General features: G+C 55.8%; 7 protein-coding genes across 7 annotated transcripts; 4 read left to right on the top strand and 3 right to left on the bottom strand.

Annotated features, from left to right (window-relative positions):
- Positions 1 to 862: 862 nt before the first annotated feature.
- On the bottom strand, positions 863 to 2,503 carry SODALDRAFT_321375 (hypothetical protein; the record flags this gene model as incomplete). Its single annotated transcript, XM_028609616.1, has 7 exons — positions 863 to 912; positions 962 to 1,117; positions 1,164 to 1,166; positions 1,209 to 1,238; positions 1,840 to 1,844; positions 1,953 to 1,982; positions 2,415 to 2,503. The coding sequence occupies 7 exons, from the start codon at positions 2,501 to 2,503 to the stop codon at positions 863 to 865; spliced, it is 363 nt and encodes a 120-aa protein (XP_028462513.1).
- Positions 2,393 to 4,939, top strand: SODALDRAFT_382283 (hypothetical protein). Its single transcript, XM_028615219.1, has 6 exons — positions 2,393 to 2,720; positions 2,779 to 2,953; positions 3,043 to 3,390; positions 3,541 to 3,937; positions 4,010 to 4,320; positions 4,403 to 4,939. Exons 1-6 carry the CDS (start codon positions 2,686 to 2,688, stop codon positions 4,715 to 4,717), a joined length of 1,581 nt encoding a protein of 526 aa, XP_028462514.1. The 5' UTR covers positions 2,393 to 2,685; the 3' UTR covers positions 4,718 to 4,939.
- Positions 4,940 to 5,385: 446 nt separating this feature from the next.
- On the bottom strand, positions 5,386 to 7,515 carry SODALDRAFT_329572 (GPI2-domain-containing protein). The gene has a single exon (XM_028610985.1). The coding sequence runs from the start codon at positions 7,373 to 7,375 to the stop codon at positions 5,639 to 5,641; it is 1,737 nt and encodes a 578-aa protein (XP_028462515.1). The 5' UTR covers positions 7,376 to 7,515; the 3' UTR covers positions 5,386 to 5,638.
- A 265-nt stretch (positions 7,516 to 7,780) lies between these two features.
- SODALDRAFT_329574 (Annexin) lies at positions 7,781 to 11,267 on the top strand. Its single transcript, XM_028610986.1, has 2 exons — positions 7,781 to 10,350; positions 10,492 to 11,267. Exons 1-2 carry the CDS (start codon positions 8,020 to 8,022, stop codon positions 10,801 to 10,803), a joined length of 2,643 nt encoding a protein of 880 aa, XP_028462516.1. The 5' UTR covers positions 7,781 to 8,019; the 3' UTR covers positions 10,804 to 11,267.
- An 8,451-nt stretch (positions 11,268 to 19,718) lies between these two features.
- SODALDRAFT_329578 (hypothetical protein) lies at positions 19,719 to 25,069 on the top strand. The gene is made up of 6 exons (XM_028610987.1): positions 19,719 to 20,946; positions 21,020 to 23,068; positions 23,173 to 23,954; positions 24,012 to 24,333; positions 24,506 to 24,924; positions 24,998 to 25,069. The coding sequence occupies exons 1-5, from the start codon at positions 20,208 to 20,210 to the stop codon at positions 24,712 to 24,714; spliced, it is 4,101 nt and encodes a 1,366-aa protein (XP_028462517.1). The 5' UTR covers positions 19,719 to 20,207; the 3' UTR covers positions 24,715 to 24,924; positions 24,998 to 25,069.
- Positions 24,886 to 25,740, bottom strand: SODALDRAFT_83698 (hypothetical protein). The gene has a single exon (XM_028615734.1). It carries the CDS (start codon positions 25,651 to 25,653, stop codon positions 25,138 to 25,140), a length of 516 nt encoding a protein of 171 aa, XP_028462518.1. The 5' UTR covers positions 25,654 to 25,740; the 3' UTR covers positions 24,886 to 25,137.
- A 441-nt stretch (positions 25,741 to 26,181) lies between these two features.
- On the top strand, positions 26,182 to 27,194 carry SODALDRAFT_83760 (hypothetical protein). The gene is made up of 2 exons (XM_028615735.1): positions 26,182 to 26,419; positions 26,611 to 27,194. Exons 1-2 carry the CDS (start codon positions 26,336 to 26,338, stop codon positions 27,070 to 27,072), a joined length of 546 nt encoding a protein of 181 aa, XP_028462519.1. The 5' UTR covers positions 26,182 to 26,335; the 3' UTR covers positions 27,073 to 27,194.
- The last annotated feature ends 62 nt before the right edge of the window (positions 27,195 to 27,256 follow it).

Here is a 27,256-nt window from a genome sequence, read left to right on the forward strand (position 1 = left end):
TATCTATAAATTAGTTCCTAATAGCTAATTACTTTAATAACTATTATATAGTTGTATTTACTAAGGATTTTGTATTTAATAGCTTAGCTATATCTATATTTCTATAATTTATTATAGTATTATACCAACTACTACTCTACTTTTTAAGAACTTTTAGAATATGTTTAAATATAAAATAGCGCGCTTATCTTATAGTATAGTGCCTTTTAATAAAGGTTTATAGGTAAAGATATAGTAAGTTTATATAGTATATTTGTAATATATATTAGAAGAATTAGTAATATACTAAAAAGAAGACTACTATTAATATTAATATATATTTTAGTAGCGGCTAGCTTAGTATTCTACTCTTAATACTAGATTTTATAATCCTTATATCTATTATAGATAGCTTAATAATAGACTATTATTTTAGATATTAAATCCTCTTTATAATACGTAATATATAGGTACTAGTTATAATATATAAGTAATTTAATTAACTATTAATCGTCTTTATTTATAATAGTTATAATAGCTATACTATTAATAGTAGCTACCTTTTAATTACTCTTATATACGTAAGTCTAATTGTTAGCCTTATTTATAATCCGTATAATAATATATAAAATAACGGTATATTTTATAAGTATATTATTTATTATATACTTTATCTTATATTATAGAAAGTCGGGTTTGTATAGCTAATATATATAGTATAGTATATTATATATAATATATATATCATAAGTCTTTTAGTTATTAAAATTAATTAAGAAGAAAAAAGGGTATTATTATTAAAAAGCCCTTTATTTAAAGCGTTATCCCTTAGGTGTTAAAAAAACCCTGGGCGCCGCCGTATATAAGCAAAAAAAAAAAACCCCTACCAGTTATCCTCTAGAAGATCCTCGTTATTATCGCCTACTAGGATATCTATTAGTACGCTAGTGTATATGTTTATAAGATAGAGAATATTACTTACTCTCCTTAGCGGCCGCGATTAGCGCCCTTCTAAGGTGCGTAATATAGCGCGTGGGGATACCCTCGAGGTTAAGCGTTATTAAGGTCTTATTTTTACCGGCGGGGAGATCTTCGGTAACACGTTTACGCTTATTCGAGCGCGGGGTTTTATTAACTTCTATTTAAGTTAGTATATTATCGTATAGCACTATAAACTAACTTACCGGCTAATAAGTAACTAAATAAGCCCGCGCCGATAGTATAATTACCGTAGCCGCCTTTACCGAAGTCTTTTAGCACTATACACGACGTAAGTATGCCTTTTCCTGTAGTATATTTATCGTACCGATAGCGGCCCCGCTTCTTATTACCGTATATTTACACGAATAACCCGGAAAGAGCCTGCGAGCGTGTTATATTAAAATCAGGAAATTTAATAGCCGCGCTTTTCTGATATTTACGGCGTATAGTAATTCTATATTTAATCTATATACTTATTAGCGTATATTATCGTACGTTAATATAAAGATATATACGGTAGGATTATTCTTATTTATATACTACGAGATAGTACTAGCGTACTTCTATTTAAGCTCTGTATATCGAATATATCGAATCGTTAGTAAACTACTATATAGAGCGTGTATAGAGATATGCGGTCGAGTATAAAGGTATCTAGCAGCGGGGATTCTAACGTTTCTTTTAGCTAGGTAGGGGGGGGGGGTAGTTCTTCTCTATCGATTTCTGTCGGCTATTAGTACTATTCGTCGCCCGCTATTCTTACTCGAGATTATTTGCTTATACCCTTTTACGTATGGAACCGTTTCGTCTTATATAATAGTATATAACCTATTATATAATAAGTTAGCCCTGATCTGGAACGGTTTTGCGATATCTTACCTAGACTAGTATAGTTAAAGCACTAAAACTAATCTTCCGGACCTATAAAATCCGAATCTTAGCCTGTTAGACCCGTATAATCGAGCCCTGATACTACCTTACATGGATCTTACCTGCGCGGAACCGGATATACGGGTAACTTACTAGCCTATAGTTATCTAAAGAGTGAAAATAAGATTAGGTCTAGCGGTAGCGTTATAGTTATAGTAGTAGAATTTTTTTCCTTATAGCTTATTAGCTCGTTATTATGTTATAGACTTTTCTTTTACTACTAGGGTATTTATATATACGAATATATACTATAGCGTACGGGTGTTTTTTTCGTGCCTATAGAGTGTACCTACTAAATTTATAGGGACTTTTTCGAGTTGTTACAGTGTCCCCTGCGGCATGCGGTAGTCGCCCCCGAATGCGGGTGGGAATGGCCATGGTCCGGCACTCCGGGACTGGTTAGGCCGCTGCCAGTGCGGCAAACGCTGTACGGTAGAACTGGATCCTAAGATGTGAAGTCGGCGTTAAAAGCCGTTGTTTTGAGTTGTCGTGGCCGAGGAGCCGTACAGGTTGAGGGGACATACAAGTGGCTATTCCCGCTGCTATTGATTGCGTCCATAAAGTTGTAGACACTCCCGCTCGGGAAGATCCAAGCAAAGACGTTTGGATCCATCGTGGATATGGCCGTATATCGCGATGCAGGAACAATGCAGAAAATTAAGGGACTGTCAGGGGGGGCTATTCTACTTCCCTTTCGCACCATCTCCGAACATCCCCACACCCACTACCCACGCACGATGCCTGCACTCACTCGAACAAATCGCCAGAAGTTAGTCGGCCGAGAAACCTTTTTCAATGGTCGCAATCATCAAACGCTACAAGAACATTACGTACGGCTTCGCCAGCTTTCTCACTACCACCATGGCTACGAATCTAACATGGAAATAGCATCGTTCAGGACCCCAACGTAAACATCGAGGACGACGACCAGCGTCTTGCCCTACTTGCCGAACTACGGGCACAGACAGCCCCTCCACCAGCCGACATGGACATTGATGCCGTCAACAAAGACTCCGAGATCTCTCCAACAGACCAAACCGGCCGTCCGCTCCCTCCGAAGCAAGTACAGTTCCGGCGTCTCCTCTTGACGATGACAGCCTGTTGCAAATCGAAGTAGACTTAGAAAAACGATATCGCTCGGATCTCATCAAGTATGGCTGTCCGCCATGCCGCCCTCCAGAGTATACCGTTCCTTTCGACATCGAAGCGAGAATACCACAACAACACCCTGCCGCCATATACTACCTTAACCTCGCAGGCAGTTTCCACCCTATCCTTCTTAGCAGACAGTTGTCGGAATGGCAAGGCTTCCGACTGTGCCAGGAGGGCAAGCGCAAGAAATATGGAAATTCCCACGATTCGGAGCGCATGCTGAGGGAATGGATGGAAGACGGCCGGTATATGTTGCGGAAGTATGACTACCCTGAGGTTGCCTCCCTCATTGCCTGGTCCTATGATTTCAAAAACCAATCCCCTCTCCAGACCTGGATCGAATTCCAGGTCTGGCACCTTTTATTGATTAGGGCCTAAAGGGCCGTGGCACAACGGCGCGTCAGGGGGGCATCTGACAGGAGCAGTGCATAGGTACCTATGTATAGTATAGTATCTACCTCATGTACATACCTCGGCTCTGGTGCGTCAGGTGGGAAGGTGCAGGGACAAACCTATCTCTCACCCACCCCATTTCTCAAAGAGTTCCTTCTCAAAAGCCGAAAAAGACAAGACAGCAAGCCCAACACACTTGAAGCTGTCAGCGGAATGTCACGCTCAATAAAAGATGTCGATGCGGACCACTACGGCGCGTTCGCCACCGCCCTCGTTAACCTACTACACACAAGCATCGCGGAGCACACGTACGCGGAGATCATTGACGGGATCCCGACGGCAGATACCTGGTATGCTTATCATGGAGTTCGTCACGACATCATTGAGGCGCATCGCGAGCTTTGCCCGGGCACCCTCGACACCGCGCGACAATTCCGAGCGGATCTTCACCCCGAGCATCTAGCCTTTAATTCAACGGTTGCCATATCCCTCCCGATCCTGTGTCTCTGCAACCGGCTTGAACTCATTCGCATGCCGTAATAGGTTCTTAGAGCTTATGAAAATTCGCCGCTAGGTTCGCGAACCTTCAAGCTGCGATTGATAGAAATGCTCGCTATTGCGTGTCATGACCTTGCTGCTCTCCTGCATCAAAAGTATGAGGGAGGTTTCCATAAAGGCGCGCATGCCTGGACACCGGCGAACGTTTCGACGCCCCGGTGGCAAATCGCGCCTCAGCCCCCACGGCCTCCAACCGTGTTTCTTCATGCTGCCTACGACGCCTTTGATCAGTATCCCAGAGGTGTCGCGGACATGGTCGGTTATTGGGCTGGATCACGCGTCTTCGGCGGGGTTGTGCTTTTTGACCGAGGAGAAGACGAAATGGGCGTACGTACCTGTTGTTTAATCCCTCCCAGGCGCTTTACACATGGTTGGGCCCTCGAGGGCTAATTCATATGCCTTCTTTCAGTGCCACGATGTCTTCCTTTACCCGAATGGGGGCCGCCGTCTCATTTTCCAGCCCTCAGAAGAACAAGTGGACCGCTTGTACACCTTTTTGACAACGCCAGCCTCCGAAACTGATGAGATTTCACCTCCATTACGTCTCATTCCCGAGAAATACGCTCGGCGCGTGGACCCTTGGGACGCTTTTGGGTCGTTGCACATCTTCCGCAATCGCTATGAGCGTAGGAGGGGCCCGAGGCCGAGAGGTCACCTCGTTGCTTTGGAAGACGATCCCCAAGGCCAGGACCTTTTGGAAATAATCAGAGAACGGTACGCTTAATCTGAGGAGTCTGTGTTGGGACCGTCTAGAGGGATAGGGAAATAAGTGTGGATATATAGGAACGAGATACCCCACACATCTAACACAATATGGTTTATCACACATCGATAAGGTGGCTAATAAGTGTATCTGATATATCTCCCGAACGTGGAATTATGGTGACAACATGTTAATTAGTCAGGAGACTTTCTTCATAAAAGGCACGAGAGACAAAAAGGAGACAAAAAACATACAACACCGGGTATTCGCTGGTCGTCACCGACCCAACTACTAATCCGGCCCTCACTGGCTTATCTAGGGGAGAGCGGACGGGATCCCGAGTTTTCCAGTGGGTATGGTCGTATGTACTAAGACATCACACCAGGACGTCTTATATAGTCTAGGAACAAGAATTGTAATAATTGTTCAAAAGGAAGTCGGAGAATAAGAAGTTTGGACCATGGGAGAGAGGACGTCAGGGGAGACGTAGGAAGCGAGGCCTTGGCGGAGGCCGACGGCGTTGGTTGTGTTGATGGGATGCGAGAGGTTATAGTCGGCGGCATCGACCTGAGGAGCTTTGTTTGCACTCATTGTTTCTATTTTTTTTTCTATTTTTTTTTTCTTAACCATCATCGTGAGATGTGAAGACGGAAGAAGTGAAGGTGAAAGTGGGAGATGAGATGCTTTTGCGGGGTATAAGTGACGTGATCGGCTCTGTGGGGCACATCACGGGGTTCTTCTCACCGGAGATCCGACCGAGTCTCCCTAAGGTATTTATCCAGTAACACGCACCATACATGTCTTGAATGCACGTGATATACTATCATCCATTCGCAAGGGGATTCGCCTTGATTACCATTCTTCTAGGTTCCAGACCAAAGGGTCAAAGTAAAACACCCATCTAATTATGTCAAGTTGATTACAGGCCCAACACCACACTCCTCAATCCCACTGCCGACGACTCATAATAATCGGCCGGGCCGGGTCCCAGGGCCCATAAATCTCATTCTTGTACTTCTGCAAGCCGATAAGCCACCAACTACACCCCCCAACGGCCAAAGCGGACGCGAGTGCGCCAACCACCATGCCGACGAGGGCGTTCTTCCACAAGAACAGGGGACCAGGACCACGACCAGGACCAGGACCATGACCGGAACCGGAACCGGAACCGCGGTGGTGGTGGTCGCCCAGAATAATGCCCACGCCGGCGCCGGCACCGAGGACGAGGAGAGCGGTCATGGCGTAGTGGTACGACCAGGAGCGGTGGCGGGCGTAGCGCCGAAACACGGGGAAGAGCCCGAAGACCTCGATGGAGAAGAGGGTCAGGGAGAAGACCTGGCCGGTGGAGGGCAGGCGGGAGGCCAGCACGGTCGAGGCCATCAGGGCGGCGTTGGTCGACAGCGAGGCCGGCACGCGGGCCGAGGCGGACCGCGCGGTGGAGTAGTCGAAGGAGAAGATGTTGACGGCCAGGAGCCAGAAGGACATGGCCCAGATGGAGTCGGACGACGTCGACCGCGTGAGCGATTTGAGGATCGGGGAGAGGCCGAGCAGCGTCGACCAGATGAGCATGGCGGATTTGATGGTGCCTAGCCGTTCGTGGGTCCGGCTGGTGGCCGGGTGGGAGCGGGGCGGGATCGAGTACGAGTGGGCGCGGAGCCGGCGCGGATTCGGAGGCACGGGAGAAGGGGAGAGGGTGGCGGGTCGGGGCGAGGGCAGAGCGGGGTAGGCGGCAGTGGAAAGTCCTGACGAGGAAACCCGTGCTGAAGAGCTTCGGTGGTGGGGAGGGAGAGCAGGAGGAGGAGGAGGAGGAGGGGGCGGTAGAGAGAGGCCGGCCCTCGTCCCGTTGCTTTCCATTCCGCCGTTCGCCCCGATACTACTCATGATGCCCGAGTCTCCGTTGGTGGGCGGAGAAGAAAAAGAAGAGGAATAGGGGGCAGCAGAGGCAACAGCCGAGTCCGTTTCGTCAGCATCCCAACGTTCCCAGAGAAGCCAACCGAGAAAAGTCGCGAGGCTGCTCCAGGACACCACGGCCACGGGAGACACGCGCTCCTGGAAGATGCCGACGAAGCAGACCACAAAGATGATCACGGAGCAGACGTGCTGGACGATGACGGCGGAGTCGGCGACCAGGGGCCAGAAATCGTACGGCTGCAGGCGGGGGTTCCGCTGCAGGTTCTCGAGGAAGGTGGCCTGGTCGGTGTAGTTGTCCGGGTAGGACTGCTTCACCCAGAGAAGCTTCTTCCACCGGCGCTTAGCCGCGTGGCGGTGCTGCTGTCGGCCCCGGCTCCGGGCATGACGGCGGGGTCGGCTGTGGCTGTCGTCGGCCGAGGGGAGGCCACTGTCGGTCACATCGCCGTTGGCGTTGGCGTTGGCGTTGGCGCTGGGGCTGGGGCTGGCGTCGGAGAGGGGGAAAAGGCCGCGGGGGTGTTGATGTTCGTGATGATGGCGCGGAGGGGAGGCGAAGATGGCGTCTTCCGGCGCGAGGTGCGAACGGTCCTGGCGGTGAGGAAGCGTCGTTGTCCTCGGCGAAGTGACGAGCTCACCCTTGGTCGGGAGGGTGGCCGGGAGGGTGGAGGAGCGGGTGAGAGGTGGGAAGGGCTCGAAACCCTCCTGGGCAGACGCAGATGGCGGAGACTGAGACGAGCGGCTGGAATCGTTTGACGGTGCCGCAGGGGCCATGCCGCCGGCCTTGAGACCCCGGAGGCTGTGTCTCCTTCGGCGTTACAATCGACGGCCTAGTAAACTAGACTGGTTCGAGACGTGAGAGCCTGAATGGGATGAGGTTTCATTTGAGATGTGTTTATCCTTAGTCCGTCCGCGGACGCGAAGAACACTCTGAGATCCATGGCGTTGAGAAATACGGGTCCTTTCATATGAATGCTTAGTCATAGACATGCTTAGTTGTCATGATATGGATTAGTAAGGAACACTAGGGGTCTAACCGCCCCCCTTTTGCCCGCCCCTCCCGTCGGTATAACGGTGACTCCGTACAGTACAACGGTACACGCAAGCCGCCCCCACCTAGGTAGGTACCGCTACAGCTTCACCACATATTAAATCACGTTCCAGCTTGACTTCCAGCCTCACTCAGCCCAAGATCTCTATTCTGTTGTGTGCTACCGAATCGGGTCTCAGCCTTACGTTACGCCCGCCCTTTCACATCTACACTGTCCCGCTGAATGGATTAGCAAAGCGTACCGTCTTTTCTTCTTCCCTTACCGTCCTACCCCGTTCTGCTTCACCCTCAGCTCGTCTCACCTCGCCTCGTCTCACCTCCTCACCTCCTCACCTCCTCTCCTCTTTTCCTCTCTTTCCCCTCGGCCATGTCTCTCCAGATCGACGAGACCGGCCGCAGGGGTCGCTCCAAATCTCCCAGCGGCCGTCGCGAGCGAAGTCGAAGCCCGGCAGTCCCTCACATAATGGACGCTCGTGAACCCTCCTACGCCTACCCCGAAGACGACCTTGACCCTCTCGATGACCGCGACTACGATCGCCGCCGCCGCCACCGCCACCGTGATGCGCCTCCACCCGAGGATGCGCCACCTGTCGGAGGTGGAGGAGGTCCAGCAGGATCTGGTGCCACCCCTTACCCCGAAGACGAGGGCCTGTTCCCGGGCCATCGTGCTATGTACGCCGGCTACCATGACCGCCCCCCCTCAGCTTACGCTCGTGATGGTCCTCCCTCCCCCGCCGTCGACCCGGGGTACTACCGCGGCTCCCGAGACCAGATCCCGCCTCCCGACAATTACCGTTCCTCTCGCGACAGGTTCCCCGACGATACCCCTGTGCGCCGGGACCTCGAACCGGGGGATCCCCGCGAATATAGGCGAGAGAAGAGAGACGAGCCGCCCCCTGTATCGCCCATAGACGATGAGAAGCTCAAGTTCCTCCCCCAGAAATACGCTCGTGCCAGTAGCAGTGCACCGGCCGAGGATAAGCCTCGTGATGATGATCGTCAGAAGAGTCGCAGGGAGCGCTATCGGGGTCGTGACGACGACGAGGACGAGGACGACGACGAGGACAAGAACAAGGACAAGAACAAGGACAAGAACAAGGACAAGAACAAGGACAAGAACAAGGACAAGGACCGTGAGAGGGAGAGGGAAGGGGGAAGAGACCGGGATCCCGACAGGGAGAGGGCTCGTCGGGCTCGATATGCTGATGATGAAGGGCGCGTGCGAGACCGCGAGCGAGACAGGGACAGTGAGCGAGATCGCGACCCTGACCGCGAAAAGAGCCGAAGAGATAGAGATGCCTACCTGGGTGACGATCAGGAAGAGGCGCGTCCCGAACGGCGCATCTCGAGAGCCAAGTCGCCCCGTCCCGAATCTCCTCCCGGGAGGTACAAATACTCCGATCCCAAGTCGTACGAATACGAATACGCCAAGGACGGCAGGCCCCGTCGCGACCGGGAACCTCGAGAGGATAACCCACTTTCGCCTGCACCTGCACCTGCACCTGAACCTGCACCAGTGGCCTACGGCTCTGCTCACTACGGCGATTCATACCAGCCCCGGCGCGAACGAGATGCGAGCCCCAACCCGGCTGTTCGACAGCCCCCCCGCGACCCTGCCTACGACCCTGCAGCACTGAGACCCCACGTCCTTACCGTCGAACCCGGCGGCGACAGGCGGGGCTCGAGACGTGATCGATCCCGGTCCCCGCTCCCCCCCACCGAGCGCATGTCCTCCCTCTCGGTCGGTAATCCCCACGGTCCCGTCGCCACCTCCCTCGCCGCCGCCCCCGGTTCCCCCCTGCTCGAGTCATACCACGGCACCTACCAGGACATGTCGCCCATGCCGTCGCCCCTGCTCCTGGCTTCCCAGGGCGGCTCTCACGTGGGAGCCGAGCCCCTCTCGCCCCTCTCGCCCCTCAACTCGGAGGACGAGCGCGGCGGTGGAGGCACGAAGCGCAATCGCCGCGCCCGCTTCCACGACCCGGAGGACAACGCCGCCCGCCTAGCCAACGCCCTCAAGGCCACCAAGCGGGACGCGCCGCCCAACACGGCGCCGCTGATCGAGATCCTCCCGGGCCTGACGCACGAGCAGGTGATGGAGCTGCGGCGCGAGTACAAGGCGCTCGTCAAGACGGGGCCCGACCGCAAGGGCGTCAACGTGGCCAAGCACATCCGGTCGCGCCTCAAGGACTCGGACCCGCAGCTCATGAAGGCCTGCTACTCGGTCGCCCTGGGCCGCTGGGAGAGCGAGGCCTACTGGGCCAACTTCTGGTACCAGGGCGACAAGACGCGGCGGGAGCTGCTCATCGAGAGCCTCATGGGCCGCACCAACGCCGAGATCCGCCAGATCAAGGACGCCTTCACCGACCGCAAGTACGACAACAGCCTGGCCAAGTGCATGCGCACCGAGCTGAAGGAGGACAAGTTCAAGAAGGCCGTCCTTCTCGTGCTGGACGAGCGGAGGATGGAGGATGTGGACTCGTACGGCCGCCCTCTCCCGCTGGACTACCGCCTCGTCGACCAGGATGTCGACGACCTGCGTCGCGCCGTCAAGGCCGAGCGGGGTGGGGAGTCCCTTATGATCAGCATCGTCGTGCAGAGGAGCGATACGCACCTGCGGGAGATTCTGAAGATGTATGAACGTTTGTACCGCAGCAATTTCGCTCGCGATGCCCTCAAGAAGAGCGGTAACCTGGTGGTGCGTTTCTTCCTTTTTTTTTTTTTTACTTCCTCCCCCTTTCCCCCTTTCCCCCTTTCCCCCTTTCCCTCGCCAAACTGAAAAGGAAAACAAAAAAAAAGAAAGAAAAAAAAGGAAAAAAGGTAACACAAATCTCTGCAGGGCGAATTGCTGGCACACATTCTCAACGGCGTAATCAACAAACCCGTCCGAGACGCCTTGCTCATCCACCACGCCCTGACCGCGTCCCGCCGCGACGAGCTGCGCCGCGAGCTGCTCACCTCACGCCTCGTTCGCTTCCATTGGGACAGGCACCACATGGAGGCCATCAAGAAGGCCTACCGGACCCGCTATGGCGCCGATTTGCAGGAGGCCGTCCGCGAGGGCACGGGCGGGGAATGGGGCCAGTTTTGCCACGAGCTGTGCATCTACCGTATGCCCGATGATGTGAAGCGTTTTGAGAGAGCTAGGTGATTGTCCTTGTCTTTTCTTCTTGTTCTTCTTTTTCTACTTGTTGTGCTGCAACGACACAGGCCTCGCGGGGTTGATCTTTGCAAATCCCATGAATAGCGAGCGGGACGAGATGATATGATGCATCAGACGTTGATATCGAGGTGCGTGATGGTTGACATGAATATATTCGAATGGAGCCGAAACGCCGCCGTCTACAATGCAATGACATGACGGCGTCCGCGTCCCCTGATCTCTCCTCCCAAGTCAACCACACAACCTGATAGTTCTCGTGTCCGAGGGATGGATCATCTTATTCTCCTATCGAACGTGAGCGTTAGACGTTATAAAATAACAAGGCCAAGTGTTGAATCAGCAATATAAAATAGTCTCTGAAGGGCTTCTCCCTCAGCTTCATCCTGCCAACAGGACCGTCCGAAACCATCATAAAACCATACCATACAATAATAACCTATCAATCCCATTTCTACCACCGTATACAGCCATCATGCACCATACAAACATAGAATGCATCTTTCCAACGCCGCTCCCAAAACAATCTCCAGAGAAAACGAAAACACCCCCATACCGGTCTGCTGATCGCGCATCTAGAAACCCCGAATAGGCTGGAAATCCCAAAACAATAAAACGCGGGGACGAAAGGGGAGCGCACTCAGTCTTCAGCCCCCCGTCATAGAAACCCTTTCGTCAGACTCGGCACGCGACTAACGCTGCTCTTCCGATTAGGAACATCAATCATCGAAACCGCATCCTCATCCCCATGGAGCCCCGTCCTCCACGCCGCCGGCCCATGCCCATGCCCATGCCCATGCCCGTTGATCAACTTGCGCAAGCTCCCGCCCATGGAGGTCGCCGCCCCCATCTCGAGCCGCGTCGTGACGTTCTCGAGCTCGCGCTCCAGCCGGAGGCTCTTCTCCTTCTCCTCCCGCAGCTCCCGCTCCGCCCGCCGCGCGCTGAGCTGGTTGGCCGACTCGGACGCCTGCAGCTCCTCGATGGTCTGCAGCAGCTTGTCGACCTTGTCCCGCATCCGGGACATGTCGTCCGCGAGCTGCGCGTTCTGCTTGTCCCTGCGGTCGATCTGGCTCTGGAGGTCCTTCACCGTCCGGTCCACGTTACGGACCGACCGTTGCGACTTGGTCCGCTCTGTCTCGTGTTCTTCGAGCTGTGTCTCGAGCTGTTGTTCGTCTGGGTTAGTATGCCGTTATGATGTAGGAGGAGGAGGGGGGATGGAACGCGAGAGAGAGAGACAGAGAGTGCGTGTGTGTGTGTGTGACAAGAGAGCCTACCTCATGAATGCGCTTGTGCAGAAACTTGATATCCTGACTGGCGCTCGAGTACCCCTTGGTCTCCAAGTCCACCAGCCTAATCTGCACCTCGTTGAGCGACTTCTCCAACGCCGCCTTCGCCTTCTGCAGCTCCGCGCTCGTCTCCCGCTCCACCGTGACATCCTTCTGCATCTCCGCCACCAGCGACTCGGCCCGCCGCATCTTCTCCACCGCCGCCGCCGCGATGTCCTCCTGCTGCGCCAGGCTCGACCGCAGCTCCAGCATCTCCCTGTCCGCGTTGGCCGCGTCCCGGAGCGACGGGCTGTCGCCCTTGGCCAGGTCCTCCAGCCCGCTCTTGGCCTCCTCCAGCCGCACCTCCAGGCTGCGCTTCTCGCGCACCAGGAGGTCGCGCTCCGACGTGACGTCGTCCACCGTCGTGCGCAGCGTCCGCACCTGCGAGAGCAGCGACACCACCTTGGCCTGCGCCTCGCTGTGCGCCTGCACCGCCTCCTCCCGCGACGACACCACGTCCGCGAGCGTCGACTCGAGCCGCGCCTTCTCCTTGGACCACGTCGAGCTGTTCAGCACCTCGTCGTCCCACTTGGACCGCAGCTCGTCGAGCTCCTCGCGGAGCCGCGCAATCTCCGCCTGCTTGAACAACTTCTCCTCCCGAGCGAGGTCCAGCTCCTTGGTGAGCGTCGCAAACTCGGCCTGGTACTTCTTCCTCGTCTGCTCCATGCTCGACTCCTTGTCCTCGATGTCGTTGGCCCTCTGGTTGCGGTAGTCCTCCAGCTCGTGCTGCAGTCTCTTCTTAGCCTGCGTCGCCGCTTCGAGGTCCGTCGCCATGTCCTCCACCTTCTCCTCCAGCCGCTGGTTTTGCCGCTGCAGGTCCTCCACCGCCGCATCCATCTTCTCCCGCTCCGACATGACCTCCGCGCACCTCTCCTCCGCTTCCTTGGCCTGCCCCCTGGCGAACTGCTCCGCCCGGTTCGCCTTGAGCACCGCAATCTCCGCCTGCTCGAGCTTGCTGAAATACTCGTCGGCCCGGCTCTTGTACAGGTGAAGGCTCGACGTGACGTCGGCCAGCTTGGACGTCTCGGCATCGAGCCGGATCTGGAGGTCGGCGAATTCCTGGAGCAGCTCGCTGCGGCCCGTGGCTTCTTGTTCCCGCGCCGCCGTCATCTCCTGCAGGTCCGACTTGGCATCCCGCAGCTCCACCTCCATCCTGGCCCGGTCGTGCCGCAGCTTCTCGAAGTAGGCCTTGACGTCGGTCAGCTCGGCAATGGCGTCCCTGTGGCTGTGAAGAAGCACCCTCCGCGACTCCTCCTGGCTGTTGAGCACGTCCAGGATCTCCTCGTGGGATCGCGTCCGGATGTCGCGCAGCGAGAGCTCCCCGCTCCGGATCGCCTTCTCGAGAGCCGATACCTTGGCCGTCGAGTCGTCCAGCATGTCGTGCAGTCGGCTGTTGGCTTGCTCCAGCTTCTGCATCCGGCGCAGGGACGGGCTCTGGTCGGGGTAGGCGTCCCCGTTGGCGTCGGGGCCGGGCGTGCTGCGCTCCAGCTGACTCTGGAGGTGCCGGTTCTGCATCTCGGCGATTTGTAGCTGGTTCTGCAGCTCCTCCACCTCCGCCTTGAGGTCCATGCGGTTGTTGAAGCTCAGAATGTCCGCAGTCCGGTCCGATCGAGTCGAATCCATCAATCCCGCCGCGTCGTTGTTCGTGTTCTCCGGGGCGGCGGCGGCGGTGGTGGCGGCGAATTTCCGCGTCGGCGTCGACGTGTTCGAGTAGTTCCGCGCCTGCAGCTTCGGCCGCCCCCTGTGCGTCGGCGACCCGTTGAAGGGCGCTTCGTCGTTCGGGTGCATCTCCTCCAGCTTCGGTCTCGCCGGCGAGAAATCCATCCGCGCCTTTCGGGCTTCGGCAAGCTGCGCCTCCGCATTCGCCGTGGCGGCCGTCTGCACGCGAAGGCTCTGCTGCAACTCTTCCACTTTCCTAACGAGGTCGAAGTTCTTGGTGAAGGAATTCCGCCGAGCCCCACCATCCCCTTCGTCGGCGGGGACGGCCACGTCCGGATCGACCGTCTTCAGCACCCTGAGCATCTGGGCGCGGAGTTCCTCGAGCTCCTTGTCTCGCGACTCCAAGGTGGACTGCAGCGTCCGGAGCGTCGTCTGCGTCTGGCCCCGAAGGTGTCTCTCCGACTCGAGCGCACGGTTGGCCTCGGCCAGCTGAGCGGTAGCTGCCGAGGATTGCTTCTCGGCATTGCGCGACGCCTTGGATTCCCGCGCGACCTCGTGCGTCAGGTCCTCGACGTTCAACTGCAGCTTTTCCACCTTCTTCTCGAGGCCGGCGATGGTGAGCTGCGCCTCGGCCACCTGTTTGTTGAGCTTGCCGTTCTGGTCCTCGACTCGGTTCTTCTCCCGCTGCAGCGACACGATCTGGCCGCGCGAGGCCTCGCTGGCCCTCGACGTCGACCGCGCAATCTCCAGCCCTTTCTGCTGCAGCTTGTTCAGCAGCGCGCGATTGTCGTTCTCGGACGCCGTGAGCCGGCTCTTGACCGTGTGTAGTTCGCGTTCGAGTCTCTCCTTGACCTGGTCGCTCCTGAGACTGAATTCGCCAGAGGACAAGATGCGCTTGTTCAGGTTTTCGATCTGGTGGTTGAGCTTGGCGCATTCTTCTTCGAACCATGACAGGCGTTCCTGGGCCGCGTCCAGGTCTCGTCGCAGGCTGGCCTCACGCTCGCGGGCGGCTCGGGTGGCGGCGCGTTCCCCGGCAGCCTCTGCCTGCGAGCGGGCTTCTTCGGCCTGGGCCTTGGCCGCCCGGAGGTGCCTGATCTCTTCGCGCGCCCCGTCGCGCTCCTCCTCCGCCGTAGCCCTGGCCTCCTTTGTCCGGCGGAGAGTATCCTGCTGGGCGTAGAGCTCCTTCTCGATGATGATCTTGGCCTCGTTCAGACGGTCGTATTCCTCTTGGAGCGCATTCAATTTGTGTTCCCCCAACAGGAGGACGTCGTCGCGAGATTGGCGCTCCCTGCTCGACTCGAGCTGGACATCGTAGAGCTGTTGCTTGAGGTCTTTGATCTGCGCCTCCAGCACTTGGCGGCCCTCGTCAGCCCGGGCATCCTCCGAGAGGCGGGCCTCGAGCAGGTTCTTGGCGTCGTCGGCCTCGCGTCGAAGTTGGGACTGCTGCGACTTGAGAGCCGAGAGCTCGGCCTGGACCTCGCGCAGTCTGGCCGATACGCCCTCCTTGTCCGCATGCAGGGCCTTCTTCTTCTCCTCAAAGGCACGACGTTCCAGCTCGTACTTCTTGTTGTCGGCCCGGAGGAGCGCCAGTTCGCTTTCCTTTTTGCGTACGAGATCCTCATAGTCGGTAGACGTCTTGGATAGCTCGGACAACTGTTGCTGCACGTTCCGGTTCTCGTGGGCCAGGCGGGACTCTCTCGACTTGGCCATCTGCAGCTCTTTCTGGGCATTCATGAGCTTGACGCCGAGGTCTTGATCCACCTTGAGGAGTTTGCCCTCGAGATCCCGCGTCTTCCGGTCCTTCAAGGCAAGCTGGCTCTGGAGCATCTTCATCTCGCTCTCCAGCGCGGCTTCTTGCTCGCTCCTCTGCGACTGCTTGGTCGACATGTCCTCGATGGAGGCCTCGAGTTCCGCCGCCCGTGCCGAGAGCTGCGTCTTCTCCTCCTCCAAACGGGCAATGAGCGAGGCGGCCTGCTCCAGCTGGGAACCGTACGTTTCGACTTGCTGCTCGGCGCGCTTCTTGGCCTCGAGGAGGTCGTCGAGCTGGTCCTCCAGGCGCTCCTGGTCCTCCAGGGCACCGGCCAGCTTCTCCTCCAGCTCCTCTTCACGGAGCTGCAAGCGTTTGAAGATTTCTTCCTTGTCGAGGGCCAGAACCCTCTCGCTCTCCAGGGTGTGCTGGATTCGGAGCATCTCGGCGTGGACGTTCCGCTTCTCCTCTTCGACGCGCTGGCGATCCAGGGCGTCTTGCCGCATCTTCTCGTGGAGTTGCTTGATCGTAGCATCCCTCTTCTTCACCTCGGTTGCGCTCCTCGTCGCTCCCAGCAGAGGTTTCATCTTGGTCAGCAGCTGCCACCACGGGTTGTCGACCAGATCGAGGTAGACGTGGAAGTTCTTCTGGATGATGCGCGTGGCCTCGGTCCGGAAGAGTCGCTTGAAGGCGCTCCGTCGCTGGATGTAGCCCCGAGCCACCGACTGGAAGCGCGCCATGATGTCCGAGATGAGGGCGTCACGCTGCTCTTCGAGCTCGGCCAGGACGCCGGCGCGGAAGAAGACCTTGGTAAGGCCGACCCGATACAGACCCTTGTCCAAGCCGAACTTCTCCAGCATCATGGCGGCGGCGGCTTGGCCGTCCATGTACCCCTGAGGCATGTCCCGACACAAGACCTCGTAGCGCTGGCGGAACTCGGCAAACGACAAACGGTTCGGAAAGCCGGTGCGGGCGATGCGGATGCCCTCGAGCACGCCGTTGCATCGCAGCTGGTCCAGTACCAGCAGGTTGTTGAACAGCTTGGGCTTCTTTTTGTGATTCGGGAGAATGCAGCGGACGAAATGCGGATGCGTCGAGTGAAGCTGGCCCATCAGGCTGTGGAGCTGCTCCTTGTGTCGCTGGGCGACGGTGCGGAAGAGACCCTTCTTCACCCGGCTGCGTCCGGTGACGGCATCGTCGCCCGCATCGGCGCAGTCGGCGAACAGGGAGGCGATATGTGGGTCGGAAGAAGAAGCCAGCAGCCGTGTGATGTTATCGTTCAGCGGATCCTTGTTCTTCTCCAGCCAGCCGTCGGTGGAGTACTCGACCTCGGCGGCGTAATGGGTCAGGATGAAGCCCTGTCCGAGGCGAGAAGGCCGATACTTGTTGGACTTTTTGTCCCATAGCGAGTTCAGCTTCTCGGTGAAGGACTTGTCGGTAGCCTTGGGCATGACGCAGTCCTCGTCCAGGCAGGAGAAAATACCAATGGGGTTGGAGAGTTCGATGAGATCGATGGTCGGCTGAAGGTCGCGGCCGAAATCGATAAACTTCCACTCGATCTGCTCCCGGGCATATTCTTCCTGCTCGAGGACGAACATGTGGTGGTTGAAGAACTGCTGCAGCCTTTCGTTGGTGTAGTTGATGCAGAGCTGTTCAAAGCTGTTTTGTTCGAAGATCTCGAAGCCGGCAATGTCCAGAACGCCGATGAAGTGGGGGTCGTCCAGGCTCAAGCCCGTGCCGGTCCGGTCGAGCCGGCGGTTGATCCGGGTGACCAAGTCGCCGAAGCCCCGCTCGTAGATGCCCTTGGACAGCGCGTCGAGTCCGAGGCGGACTTGTTCGGGGGTTTGGACCTTCTCGACCCATTCTCGGCCGGCCTTGACCCTGGGGTGCAGCAACCCCTTGAGGAAGGGTTCCAGGGGCACGCCGAGCAGCTTGCAGACTTTGGCGGCCTGGCCCTTGGCGTCTGGGGCCAACCGGGCCTGGTCGGCGGCCCGGCTTTCTTTGACGACGGAGATGTTGCCGAGGTGGAGGACGGCAGCAATGGTGCGCAGAATGGCGAGCTGGTCGTCGGCTGAGAAGCCCATGACATTGAACGCATCCATCAGGGACTTCCATTCTTCTCGATCGGAGACACCCACGATGCTGTCGTGGCCGTCCCGGGTGTATGCAAAGTCGTCCACGTCCATGCCGTCCATGAGAAAGGCCCGCTTCAAGACGAGGTCGGCGCCCTTGAGAAGTTGGTAAAAGATGTGGTAGTTGCGCTCCTGCGAGTGGATGCGAACAACGCGAGACTTTTCGAGGAGGTACCAGTCGATGAATGCGCCAACGATGGAGCCGGTACGGCTGAACTCGATCCGAATGAATTTGCCAAAGCGCGAAGAGTTGTGGTTGCGTACGGTCTGCGCATTGCCAAAGGCTTCCAGTATGGGGTTCGCGCGCAAGATCTGCTGGGAAAGGTTGGACTGCTGCTGGGACCGTGGCTTGGCCGGGTTGTCCTGGTGGGCAACAGCGGCCAGGTATTGGATGACCTTCTTTGTGTTCTCGGTCTTGCCGGCGCCTGACTCTCCCGTGACGAGGATGCTTTGGTTCTCCCCCTGTTCGACGAGGTTCCGGAATGCTTCATCGGCCATGGCGAAGATGTGCGGTTTGGTATCGTCCCGACTCCTGCCCTTGTACATATTGACGTATTCGCTGGTGTATATGGGTAACGGGCAGTAAGGGTTCACGGTGACGAGGAAAAGGCCCGAGTAGGTGTAGATCAGGTCGGCTTGGTATCTCATGTGGAGGTTGTGGACGACAGAGGCTTCGTTCAGATGGGTCAATTCGGCCATATCGTCTGCCTTGTCGAACTTGGCAGGGTTCACTTTGTCGACGCTTTCGGAGTCGACTTCTCGTTGCTATTTGATTTCTAGTGTCAGAAGGCCCCCGCTGGCTATCTTTTCTTTTCTATTTTGCTGTGTCTCCCCACAAACTGGCAAAAGCTGGGAATGTTGGAATGGAAAGACGGGAAGTTGAAGAGTTGATTACTTACCGTACCATCATCGCATTGAACCAATATCCGGTTGTCTGCTCGCTCCTCCACAATCCAACCTTTGACGAAGGCCACCTGCGGGTCCTTAAGCCACACATAGCGCTTCCCCGAAAAGTCGTTCTCGCCCTCGATACCCTTGACGGGGTCTATGACACGCCGCATCTCCTCGCTCTTGATGAACGAGGGTGCGAAGGTGTTGGACATGGGCGTGCTAGTGCCATTCCTCGAGTCGCTGCGGGAATGGCGATGTGATAAGCCCAGCGGGACGAGTGCCGGTGCTAAGCCGGAGGGTTGTGTCTCATGCTGGCTTCCGACAGTTGGAGAGGGCGCCGGGGCATTGGATGAGGAAAACAGGGGCGATGGAGACGGAAAAAGGAGAGACTTGGGCCTCGAATCAGTGCCGGGCCCGGGTGAAGAGGACGTCGCCCTCGAGAAAGGGTTATTGCGTAATGACATGTTCGAGGCTCGAGGCGGCCCTTAATGAGAAGGTCCTGCTACTCAAGGCTGCCGCAAAGAGAACATGGAGAGGGGTCTCAGTTTCTCGTACACCTATACACGCGTTCCCAGCGTCCTGTGTCTCTTGTGGTGGGTTCACACTTGGCTGGGAAAAGGCACATCAGAGTAAACGTGTCAGTTGAGAGGGTTGAGAAGGGAACTTGGGGGGGAACGAAGGGAACCCCAGAAAAAAAGAAGAAAAGAAAAAAGAAGAGAAGAGAAGGATATCTCTCTGCGAGAAAAGAAGGCTTGGAAAGACGGGGAGACGGGGAGGTCGAGAGGTCGAGATGTTGGTGTTGTTTTAGGTGTAAAGGTTCAAGTGAGTGATGTCAGGCTCGTCAGCCCCGTGAAGTTGAGGGAAAGGGAAAGTGCATGGTTGCTTGGACTACCCGCGCCAAAAGTAAACAAAACAAGGGGGGGGGGGCGCTGTTGATAAGATCACGTGTCGATAACGAAATTTCCGTCGCAAGTACAGGGTACAACACCATCCCCAATCCGGATTAGTGTGTCTTCGGATCGCGTCGAGACCCATCACTCGAACAACTCGGAAATCCGTCTTCGAATTTCTTGCTGCGACCTCAACCCACAACCAGTCCAGAGCCACAGTCCACGCCCTCTCTCTCTCTCCCTCTCTCTCTACCTTAATGTCCCTCTTCATACCATCCCGACACTTCTAGGTTATCCCAGACATTCAGCTGCTATTGTCTACACAAAGGAAAGGGGGCTTTGTCTTTGGATTGCGCGAATAGTTTTGTGCTGCTTCTTCTCTACTAACCTACCACCAGTCCACAAGTTAGGTCGACCCCTTTCTACCACATCGCACCCCTTCATCTGCATCATCGGCAAAGCATCCGGATAAAGCCGATTGTTACATTTAGCAGTCATCCAACAAAATTTCCATCCACCAGAGGCTCGCCGCCATCTTGTGCCACCTATGAACGGTGTGGTTCTTTCTGTGCGCGCACAACTTTTCACCAAGCGACAACCTCTTACTTTAGCGAAACGAACCTTCAAGGCCATCGACTATTCTCCTTTTACCTTGGCCCTGCCTATGCGCATATTCACATCCCCACGAACTGACATCAAAGGATAGAACACGTCAAGTCGCGGTCTATTCTGCAGCCTAGGTTGGGACATGATGAGTTACTACCCATACGGGTACGGATACGGGGATGGCCAGTACCAAGGCCAACCGGCTGGGGGTAACAACTCTCATTCTGCGCCTCATGGAAACACCGGTCCACCATCACATGGCAGCGTGCCTGGTCTTCATGTGACCCCTTTGACCCCTGTCCAAAGTGCCCAAACCTCGTTTGATCAAAACCGAGGCACAATACCAGGCCTGGCTTTCAGTCAATCCACAGATGCTGCGAGATGGCCTCCATGGCAGTCGGCGGAAGAGCCTAATCTCGTGCCCGCCGCCCAATTCTATCGACATCCGAACGGTGCTTCCGACGGCTCATCTGGCCCAACGAACATGAACACGAACACGAACCCATCCAACCCGCACAGTCAAGAGCGAGGTCAAGATCATCCTACCTCTCCTGCTACCGTCCAACAACCCCAAATGCGGTCCGCCGATGATAATGACACCGCAGAAGAAGGGGAACTTTCCGAGGGAGAATTCAACGATCTCTACGAGCCTGAAAGCTTTGGTCAGCCTACGACGGCTCGCCAGGAAGACGACGATGATGACTATGAGCCAGGAGAGGCAGCCTGGGATGACGTCCAGGTACAGGCACAGGTTCAGGCAGAGGCGCAAGCCCAGGCAGAGGCGCAGGCCCAGGCACAGGCCCAGGCCCAGGCACGACGCCAACAGGACCGTCGGGAGACTGGACAGGCCGCTGGTCAGAGGGCTCTTCCCTCCCATACTGCTAGTGAGAAACATGGCCCAACCCTGCCTCTTCTTTATCCAAAACAAGTCCCCTCTGCATTTGCTAACAGCCACAGGTCGGGAACGATCCGGCTCCTATTCGCCTTTTCTTTCCCCTACAGAGATACAACCCGCGACACATCCTGCGTTGCAGATGGACACCCCACAGCCGCTGGGCTCGACCAAAACAGTATCCTCTCGGGAGATCAATCGAACCCAGCAGACACGACTCACAGAAGCCAAGAAGCGTGCTCGGGATGCCATTCTCCGTCTCTGGCCTCTCAACGTCAAGTACAGAAACTATGTCGAAGAAGGGATTGACGAGGCGGTCCTCCGTGAGCTGTTCAAGGAACTCGGTCTGACCATAGATCCTCCGCACATCACGCCCACAAGCACGGGGCCGCAAATACCCGGCTTGGCACCCCCCGCGCCGACTCAGGCAACCCAACCTGCGCGGCCTGCTCAGCCAGCTCAGCCTTCGAAAAGGGTAGACACCGGTGCTGGTGGACCTCAAGCTCCCCCTACAGCCAAGTCATCGGCTCCTCCTGCGTCGGCCTCTCCGTCGGCTCCTGCTCCGATTCCTCCACCTGTTCAGCCGCCAGGCCCAGCGAGATCAACTGCAGCAGACAAGGCCGAGGAAAGAAAGGACAGGATTGCTCGACTGCTAGCGGCAAAGGGGGCGAAAACACCCGGTACTGTTGCATCACAAGCCTCTGCGGGAAGCCAGAAAACTACACAGACACCACCAAGGCCCGAAGCAGAAGCAGAAGCAGAAGCAGAACCTCGCCCTGCGTCTTCTTCAACTTCGCCCCCGGGCTCTGCTTTGACGGCGAAGGAGTTGCAACAACAGCAGAAAAGGGAGGCTCTCGAAAAGTCTCGCGAAGCCCGTGCTGCGCAGAGAGCTGCCTCGCGTAAAGACACCGCTGTAGTCCCGCCTTCGACATCGGGCGCGTCGCAAGAAACTGCTGCGGTCGAGACCCTCAAACAACCCGGACCCGGACCCAGACCCCAGTCGAAAGACCAGCATCCCAAGGGGCAGCCCAGTTCGCAGCCGACCACCCGCGCACCCGAGCCAGCAGCAGTCGTCATGCCCCCGGAATCCGCTTCAGGCACCCCCATACCCCCCCAACCTACACCAAACCAGATATTCGGCCCGTCTTCGATGCCTGCGGCTCAACCCCCGCTTCCCGCTTCGAAAGGTGTTTCGGGTATTCCTGGTCTCTTCACGCCTACTGCGTCTACTACGCCTACGCATACTGCCACCGTTCCTCAGGCGACTGGGAATCAACGCAAACGGCCGGTTGCAGCGGACTTTGTCGACGACGGCCCTCCCCATCCATTCAAACGACCCTTTAGTGAAGGCCGCAGTCAAAGGCTGGTCATCAACGTCAGCGACGACTCGGATGACTCGGATGTCGAGATGGACATTGGCTCTGGAGATGAGTCGCTACCCGCCACCCAGCGGACGGCCACTCCGCTTCGGAAAACGGCGTCGTTTCGTCACATCCCCCCACTACTGGCCGATTCTGTCGGCCAGCGCCAGCTTTCCAGTCCTGCCCCCAACGGCGCCAACGGTGCTGCTTCCACGCCTCCGGTGAATTTGGAGCACATGAATAAGGAGATTGAGGCCATGAAACGGAGAATCGCCCTGGCGGAGGCGCGTAAGAAGCTCATGCAAGCGCGAGGCACGAATAACAATCAGACGCCGGCCAGCAGCTCCAAGTCAGGCGGACAAACACCCGAAGCCGTCCCGGACAACGCGGCGGATGCTCCCAAAGCGTCGTCGCCGCCGCTGTTGGCGGCTTCCCCATCTTCACCGAACGTCTCGAACGTTCCCACAGGCCGCTCTTCGCCGGTCCAAACCCAGTCTGAGACGGTCTCGGCCAAGCTTCCCAAGCCCTCGCAGAGATCGAAGGCGACTCAGTCGGGGTACCGGACAGAACGAGTTCGCGTCCTCAGCCAGAGCATCCCCGGCATAGATGGGAAGCTCCAAACCAAGATGCATAAGCTGCGGTTGCTGCAATCCCAAGCGGCTCGGTTGGAGAAGGAGATTGAGAACGACATGGCTGAGAAGCAGAGGCTCGCGCGGGAGCTGGAAAGCCTGCAGCGAGATGAGGATAGTGGAGGTCAGTTGCCTGCTGCATTTCCCCCTCCCCCTCGTTTTTTCGTTCCTGCAAAGCAACAGTTTTTTCTTTTTTGTGTTTTTTCTTTCTGACTTGATGTGAAATAGCCGAGGCAGAGATTCCTCGACCGACCACAAACGGCAAAGTGGTTTCCAGTCCTGGTCCAGCTCGATCGGAAGAGGGAGAGGCTTCGGCGCATGAGAAGAACGACGCACAGTCTTCTACAATCGATACCGGTGCCGTTGTCCATGTCGGTGCCTCGGCGTCCTCCGGTACTTCCCTTTTCGAACCGTCGAATCATGCGCCGAACCTGACCGAGACGGGTCAGCCACCACCCACCGAAGATGGCACGACAGTCGAAACCATGGCTGCTTCTGACGCCGTCCCAATACCGGGCGAGACGGGGGACATGGCAGCCGCGAATGAGAGTGGTGCGGAAATACCAGTACCCACCACGACGGGCGAGCCATCAGATCATGGACATGGATCGAGTCCGTATTCGGATTCAGGTTCAGGTTCAGGTTCAGGCTCGAATTCGCATTCGGATTCAGCAAGCGAGCCTCAGGGTCCGGCTGAGTCGGTGGCAGCGGACGACAACGAGCGCGAAGATGCCAGCATGGAGATGGATCACTCGGAAACGGAGCAAGACGTTTACGGGGCACCGGGGACATTTGACGCCTCGGACACCGCTGACGCCGCTCATACTACCGGCTCTACCGATGTGGCAGCTACAGAACAGGACATTGACATTGTTCCCCTGGCGAGCCGTGATGCGGATATGCCGTCGCCCGACGTGGGCGTGAACGGAGCAGCCGTCCCGGAACAAATATCAGTTGGCCTGGACGATTCGAATCCCGAACCAGGGCTTGGGCTCGGGAGCACACGAGAAGTATATTTCGTTTTCATTCTTCACCCAGGGGGCCCAAGTCGGCTAACTCCCAGACAGGAACACCCAGACGTTGCCGATGGCCGACGCGCGCGTGGCGGAGGCAGAAGCGGTATCGGTAATGGCAGTGGTGGTGGTAGTGGTAGCGGTAGCGGTAGCGGTAGCGGTGGCTTCACACCTTACGAAAGCCCTCTGCAATGCTTCCGCGACTACCGATATCACCCCGAGTTCGACCGCAGAGTGGCGGGAGGCCTGCGATCACTAACATACAGCAACAAGATCGAAGCCAACACCCCGATGTGTCCCGACCAGCTCAGCGGCGGGCCATGTCCCCGAGGGGGCGACTGCCAGTACCAACACTTCGAGTCGATGAAGCTGCCCGGTAGGTGACCCCGATTTCCTGCATTCCGATTTCTTCTCTCCTCCGTAGTGTCGCTTGTCGCTTCGCTTTTACATCTCAGGCGGCTCTCGAAGTCCTGCCATGTCAAAGAAAGCCGTGTAAGAAACGCTGATGTCCCCCCTTTTCTAATACCCCCCTCTCTCTTCCAAAACAGACGACCAGATCCTTCTGCAACTCGGCAGCACTACGCTGGATGGACCGCGGAGGTCGCAATTCAACAACGGGTTGCGCGAACTGCTGCATGACATGAGATTGCGCAACATTAAGGACTTTCCTACCATCGCGAGAGGAATCGCTGACTACCGCAACCGCTTCCTCGGCGACCCTTCCAAGATTCTATCTTTGGGTGACGTTGCTCTCTAATGATCCGGCAGCTTTTTATTTTTTTATTTTTTATTTTTTTTTTGAACGATGGAGATCTCAACGACACACAAACAAACGGACATCTTACCCAACCTTCTGGCATGAGTATCATGACCCGACTCATCCCTACTATCCGAACACCGTATGTATGAGTACCTGCCCAGCATATAGGTCGTCCTATTCCCGGCCTTTTTTTTTCTTCTTCTTTTTCTTGAAGGGGGGGAGGTGGGTTTTCTCGTCTTTTCGGTTCTGGGACCCTGGCGGTGCGAGCCTCCCTCCCCCCCTTTCTTTCTTTCGCGATGCATTCAGTAGAGGACGAGTGCGTACGACTTTTTCCCACGATACCCCCCCTAGCCCATTTTTTTCACGGACTTCTTTTTTATCTTTCCTCTTTATCCGTCTTCGCCATCCGAGTTATCCGATTTATATCAGGGAGAAGATGAGAAAATGCAGCAATCTGCAAAAGCCAGACTTTTCCGCCATGATATAGCGGGTGGATGGAGAAAATCCCAAGTAGCAGGGCGGCGGAGAGAACATTTTGGATCTAAACAGCAGAAAGATGCATTGGGCAACAAGCGCACTGCACTGCAGGTAGTCTGCTTTAGGTCGAGAGGGAGAAGAAACAAAAGAAGAGAAGAGGACGAGAACGAAGAAGAGGAGGAGAACAAAAAAGAGAAGAAGAAGAAGAGGGCAAACGATCCGATTCCCGTGTTGGCCTTTCACGTCGTGCGTCTGTCTCTTCGTCTTCCTGGGCGTGCATGCTTGTAGACCAGCAACACAGCATAGCCTTATGCGCTTCATTATAAGCATGGGGAGGCTACAGACCAAATATAATACCGGTTCTTTTCTTTTTCCCCCTTGGAAGGCCCCCCGTTTTACGATGCCTGAGTACCTTACATAAAATGGCGACTTTGTCGAGTATGATGACCAGTTTGCCATTTGGACTGGACTCGGGGATTGCGTTCAACTTGACGACAACATGGGCATCCTCACAACCAGTATAAGAAAGTCCCATGACAGGAGAACACGCACGTGTCTCTCTTGTCTGCGTCTCGGCCTCTTGAAGCGGAATAGCTTGTCCTTGGTGCCAAGGCGTGGGGTCAACCGGGAGACAGCAAAAGGACCATCTCATCTCTCCTATGAGGCAGTTTGTCGGTGTGCAGCAAAGAGCAAACACGACAACAGTTTCTCTTGGGCACCTTATATGGGGTAGTAATAAGACGGCCGAGACATGATAATGAAAATCCACGCACCACATCACACGCAAACGTGGTGAATAAATAAGTCTTTGTCTTGGGGTTACTCGGCGCCATGGGAAAGGCCAAGGACCCAAGTTTTCTATACGTAAAGACAAGTCCTATTTTATGTCTTTTATATGCCCTTTTGTTGCTTGATTTCCCTTCTTCTTCTTCTTCTTAATTTCCCCCTCTTCTCCCCGACTTCTATTCCGTTGTGAACTTGCGCAATCCTCTGGAGTTTTGAATTTATTTATTTCGAGATTTACGCCCTTCTCAAAAGATTTCGGGCTGCAAGTCATCGCCTGATGATACGGTGCTCAACTATCTGTCTTCAAGCTACACCACCCTCTACCATCGCGTGCGTGTAGCGTAGTAATCAAGCCATGCAGTTTGGGTACGGTCTAGTCTTGGCAGCCATCGTCCTTCCAGCCGTTGCTCAAGAGTCCTTCGACTATCCCAGATGTTCCGTACGTCTAACCAACACTCTCTCTTCTCTTCCCTCCTCTCAAACGTAGTCAGGCTAGGACTATTGATTTTATTTTCTTCTTTTACAAAAAAAAGGGGGGGGGGGAGAAGAAAAAATCAATAGTCCCGTCCTCTATTCTGTCGCCCGTCCGTCCTCTCCGTCTAATACTTTCTACCCCTGCGCCCCTTTTAGGTTTCCTGCCTCCGTGAGACCCTCCCAGAGATAGGCTGTTCCCTCCCGGACATAGCCTGCCAGTGCGGTCCGGCTCGCCAGGATGCGCTCAGACTGCTGATCCGGCCATGCCTCGAGGACGCGTGCGACGCCGAGGCCCGCTCCCGGTTATGGACGGTCATGAATGAAACCTGCGCCTCTTATTTCGCCACGAGCACACGCCCCGTCTCCTGGCCCACGGAGACTGTCTCTTCGGAACCCGGCTCCAGCGCGGACGGGCTGGGGACGCCGGTCGTCGGGGGAAGTTCCGTCGTCGCGTCGGAGCCTCCAACTGCCGCCACCGAGGCGCCTGAAGAGACGGCATGGGACGATGACGTTGGCGATGACGGCGACCATGACGATGAGAGCGCAGCGGCTGCAACATCGATTGCGTTGGCAGTCACAGCCATTGCGTTATTCATGGGGGTCGCTATGGGTTTATAGTCGGGTTCTTTTCTTTTCTTTTCTTTTCTTTTCTTTTTATCCTTCTCTGTTTGTATTTTCCCGTTCTTACCTGGAGAACAGGTTTTGAATCGAAAAGGCCTAGCAAATTGATGCAATAGACTGCCATTATTATACAAGCATTCTTTATGCACGAGGGAGGACATGAGATGGTATGACTTTGACG

Source organism: Sodiomyces alkalinus, assembly GCF_003711515.1.
Source record: "Sodiomyces alkalinus F11 unplaced genomic scaffold SODALscaffold_16, whole genome shotgun sequence".
Lineage (NCBI taxonomy): Eukaryota > Fungi > Ascomycota > Sordariomycetes > Glomerellales > Plectosphaerellaceae > Sodiomyces > Sodiomyces alkalinus.

Excerpts from the sequence above, each read along its gene's own strand:
- SODALDRAFT_329572 (XM_028610985.1), bottom strand. The coding sequence starts at position 7,375 with ATGGCCCCTGCGGCACCGTCAAACGATTCCAGCCGCTCGTCTCAGTCT.
- SODALDRAFT_329574 (XM_028610986.1), top strand. The coding sequence starts at position 8,020 with ATGTCTCTCCAGATCGACGAGACCGGCCGCAGGGGTCGCTCCAAATCT. Across the intron at positions 10,351-10,491 it reads AGAAGAGCGGTAACCTGGTG|GGCGAATTGCTGGCACACAT; the intron begins GTGCGTTTCTTC and ends AAATCTCTGCAG.
- SODALDRAFT_329578 (XM_028610987.1), top strand. The coding sequence starts at position 20,208 with ATGAGTTACTACCCATACGGGTACGGATACGGGGATGGCCAGTACCAA. Across the intron at positions 20,947-21,019 it reads TCTTCCCTCCCATACTGCTA|GTCGGGAACGATCCGGCTCC; the intron begins GTGAGAAACATG and ends TAACAGCCACAG. Across the intron at positions 24,334-24,505 it reads CGAGTCGATGAAGCTGCCCG|ACGACCAGATCCTTCTGCAA; the intron begins GTAGGTGACCCC and ends CTTCCAAAACAG.
- SODALDRAFT_83760 (XM_028615735.1), top strand. The coding sequence starts at position 26,336 with ATGCAGTTTGGGTACGGTCTAGTCTTGGCAGCCATCGTCCTTCCAGCC. Across the intron at positions 26,420-26,610 it reads TCGACTATCCCAGATGTTCC|GTTTCCTGCCTCCGTGAGAC; the intron begins GTACGTCTAACC and ends CGCCCCTTTTAG.
- SODALDRAFT_83698 (XM_028615734.1), bottom strand. The coding sequence starts at position 25,653 with ATGGCAAACTGGTCATCATACTCGACAAAGTCGCCATTTTATGTAAGG.
- SODALDRAFT_382283 (XM_028615219.1), top strand. The coding sequence starts at position 2,686 with ATGGTCGCAATCATCAAACGCTACAAGAACATTAC. Across the intron at positions 2,954-3,042 it reads GTCCGCTCCCTCCGAAGCAA|TATGGCTGTCCGCCATGCCG; the intron begins GTACAGTTCCGG and ends GATCTCATCAAG. Across the intron at positions 3,938-4,009 it reads CATATCCCTCCCGATCCTGT|GTTCGCGAACCTTCAAGCTG; the intron begins GTCTCTGCAACC and ends ATTCGCCGCTAG.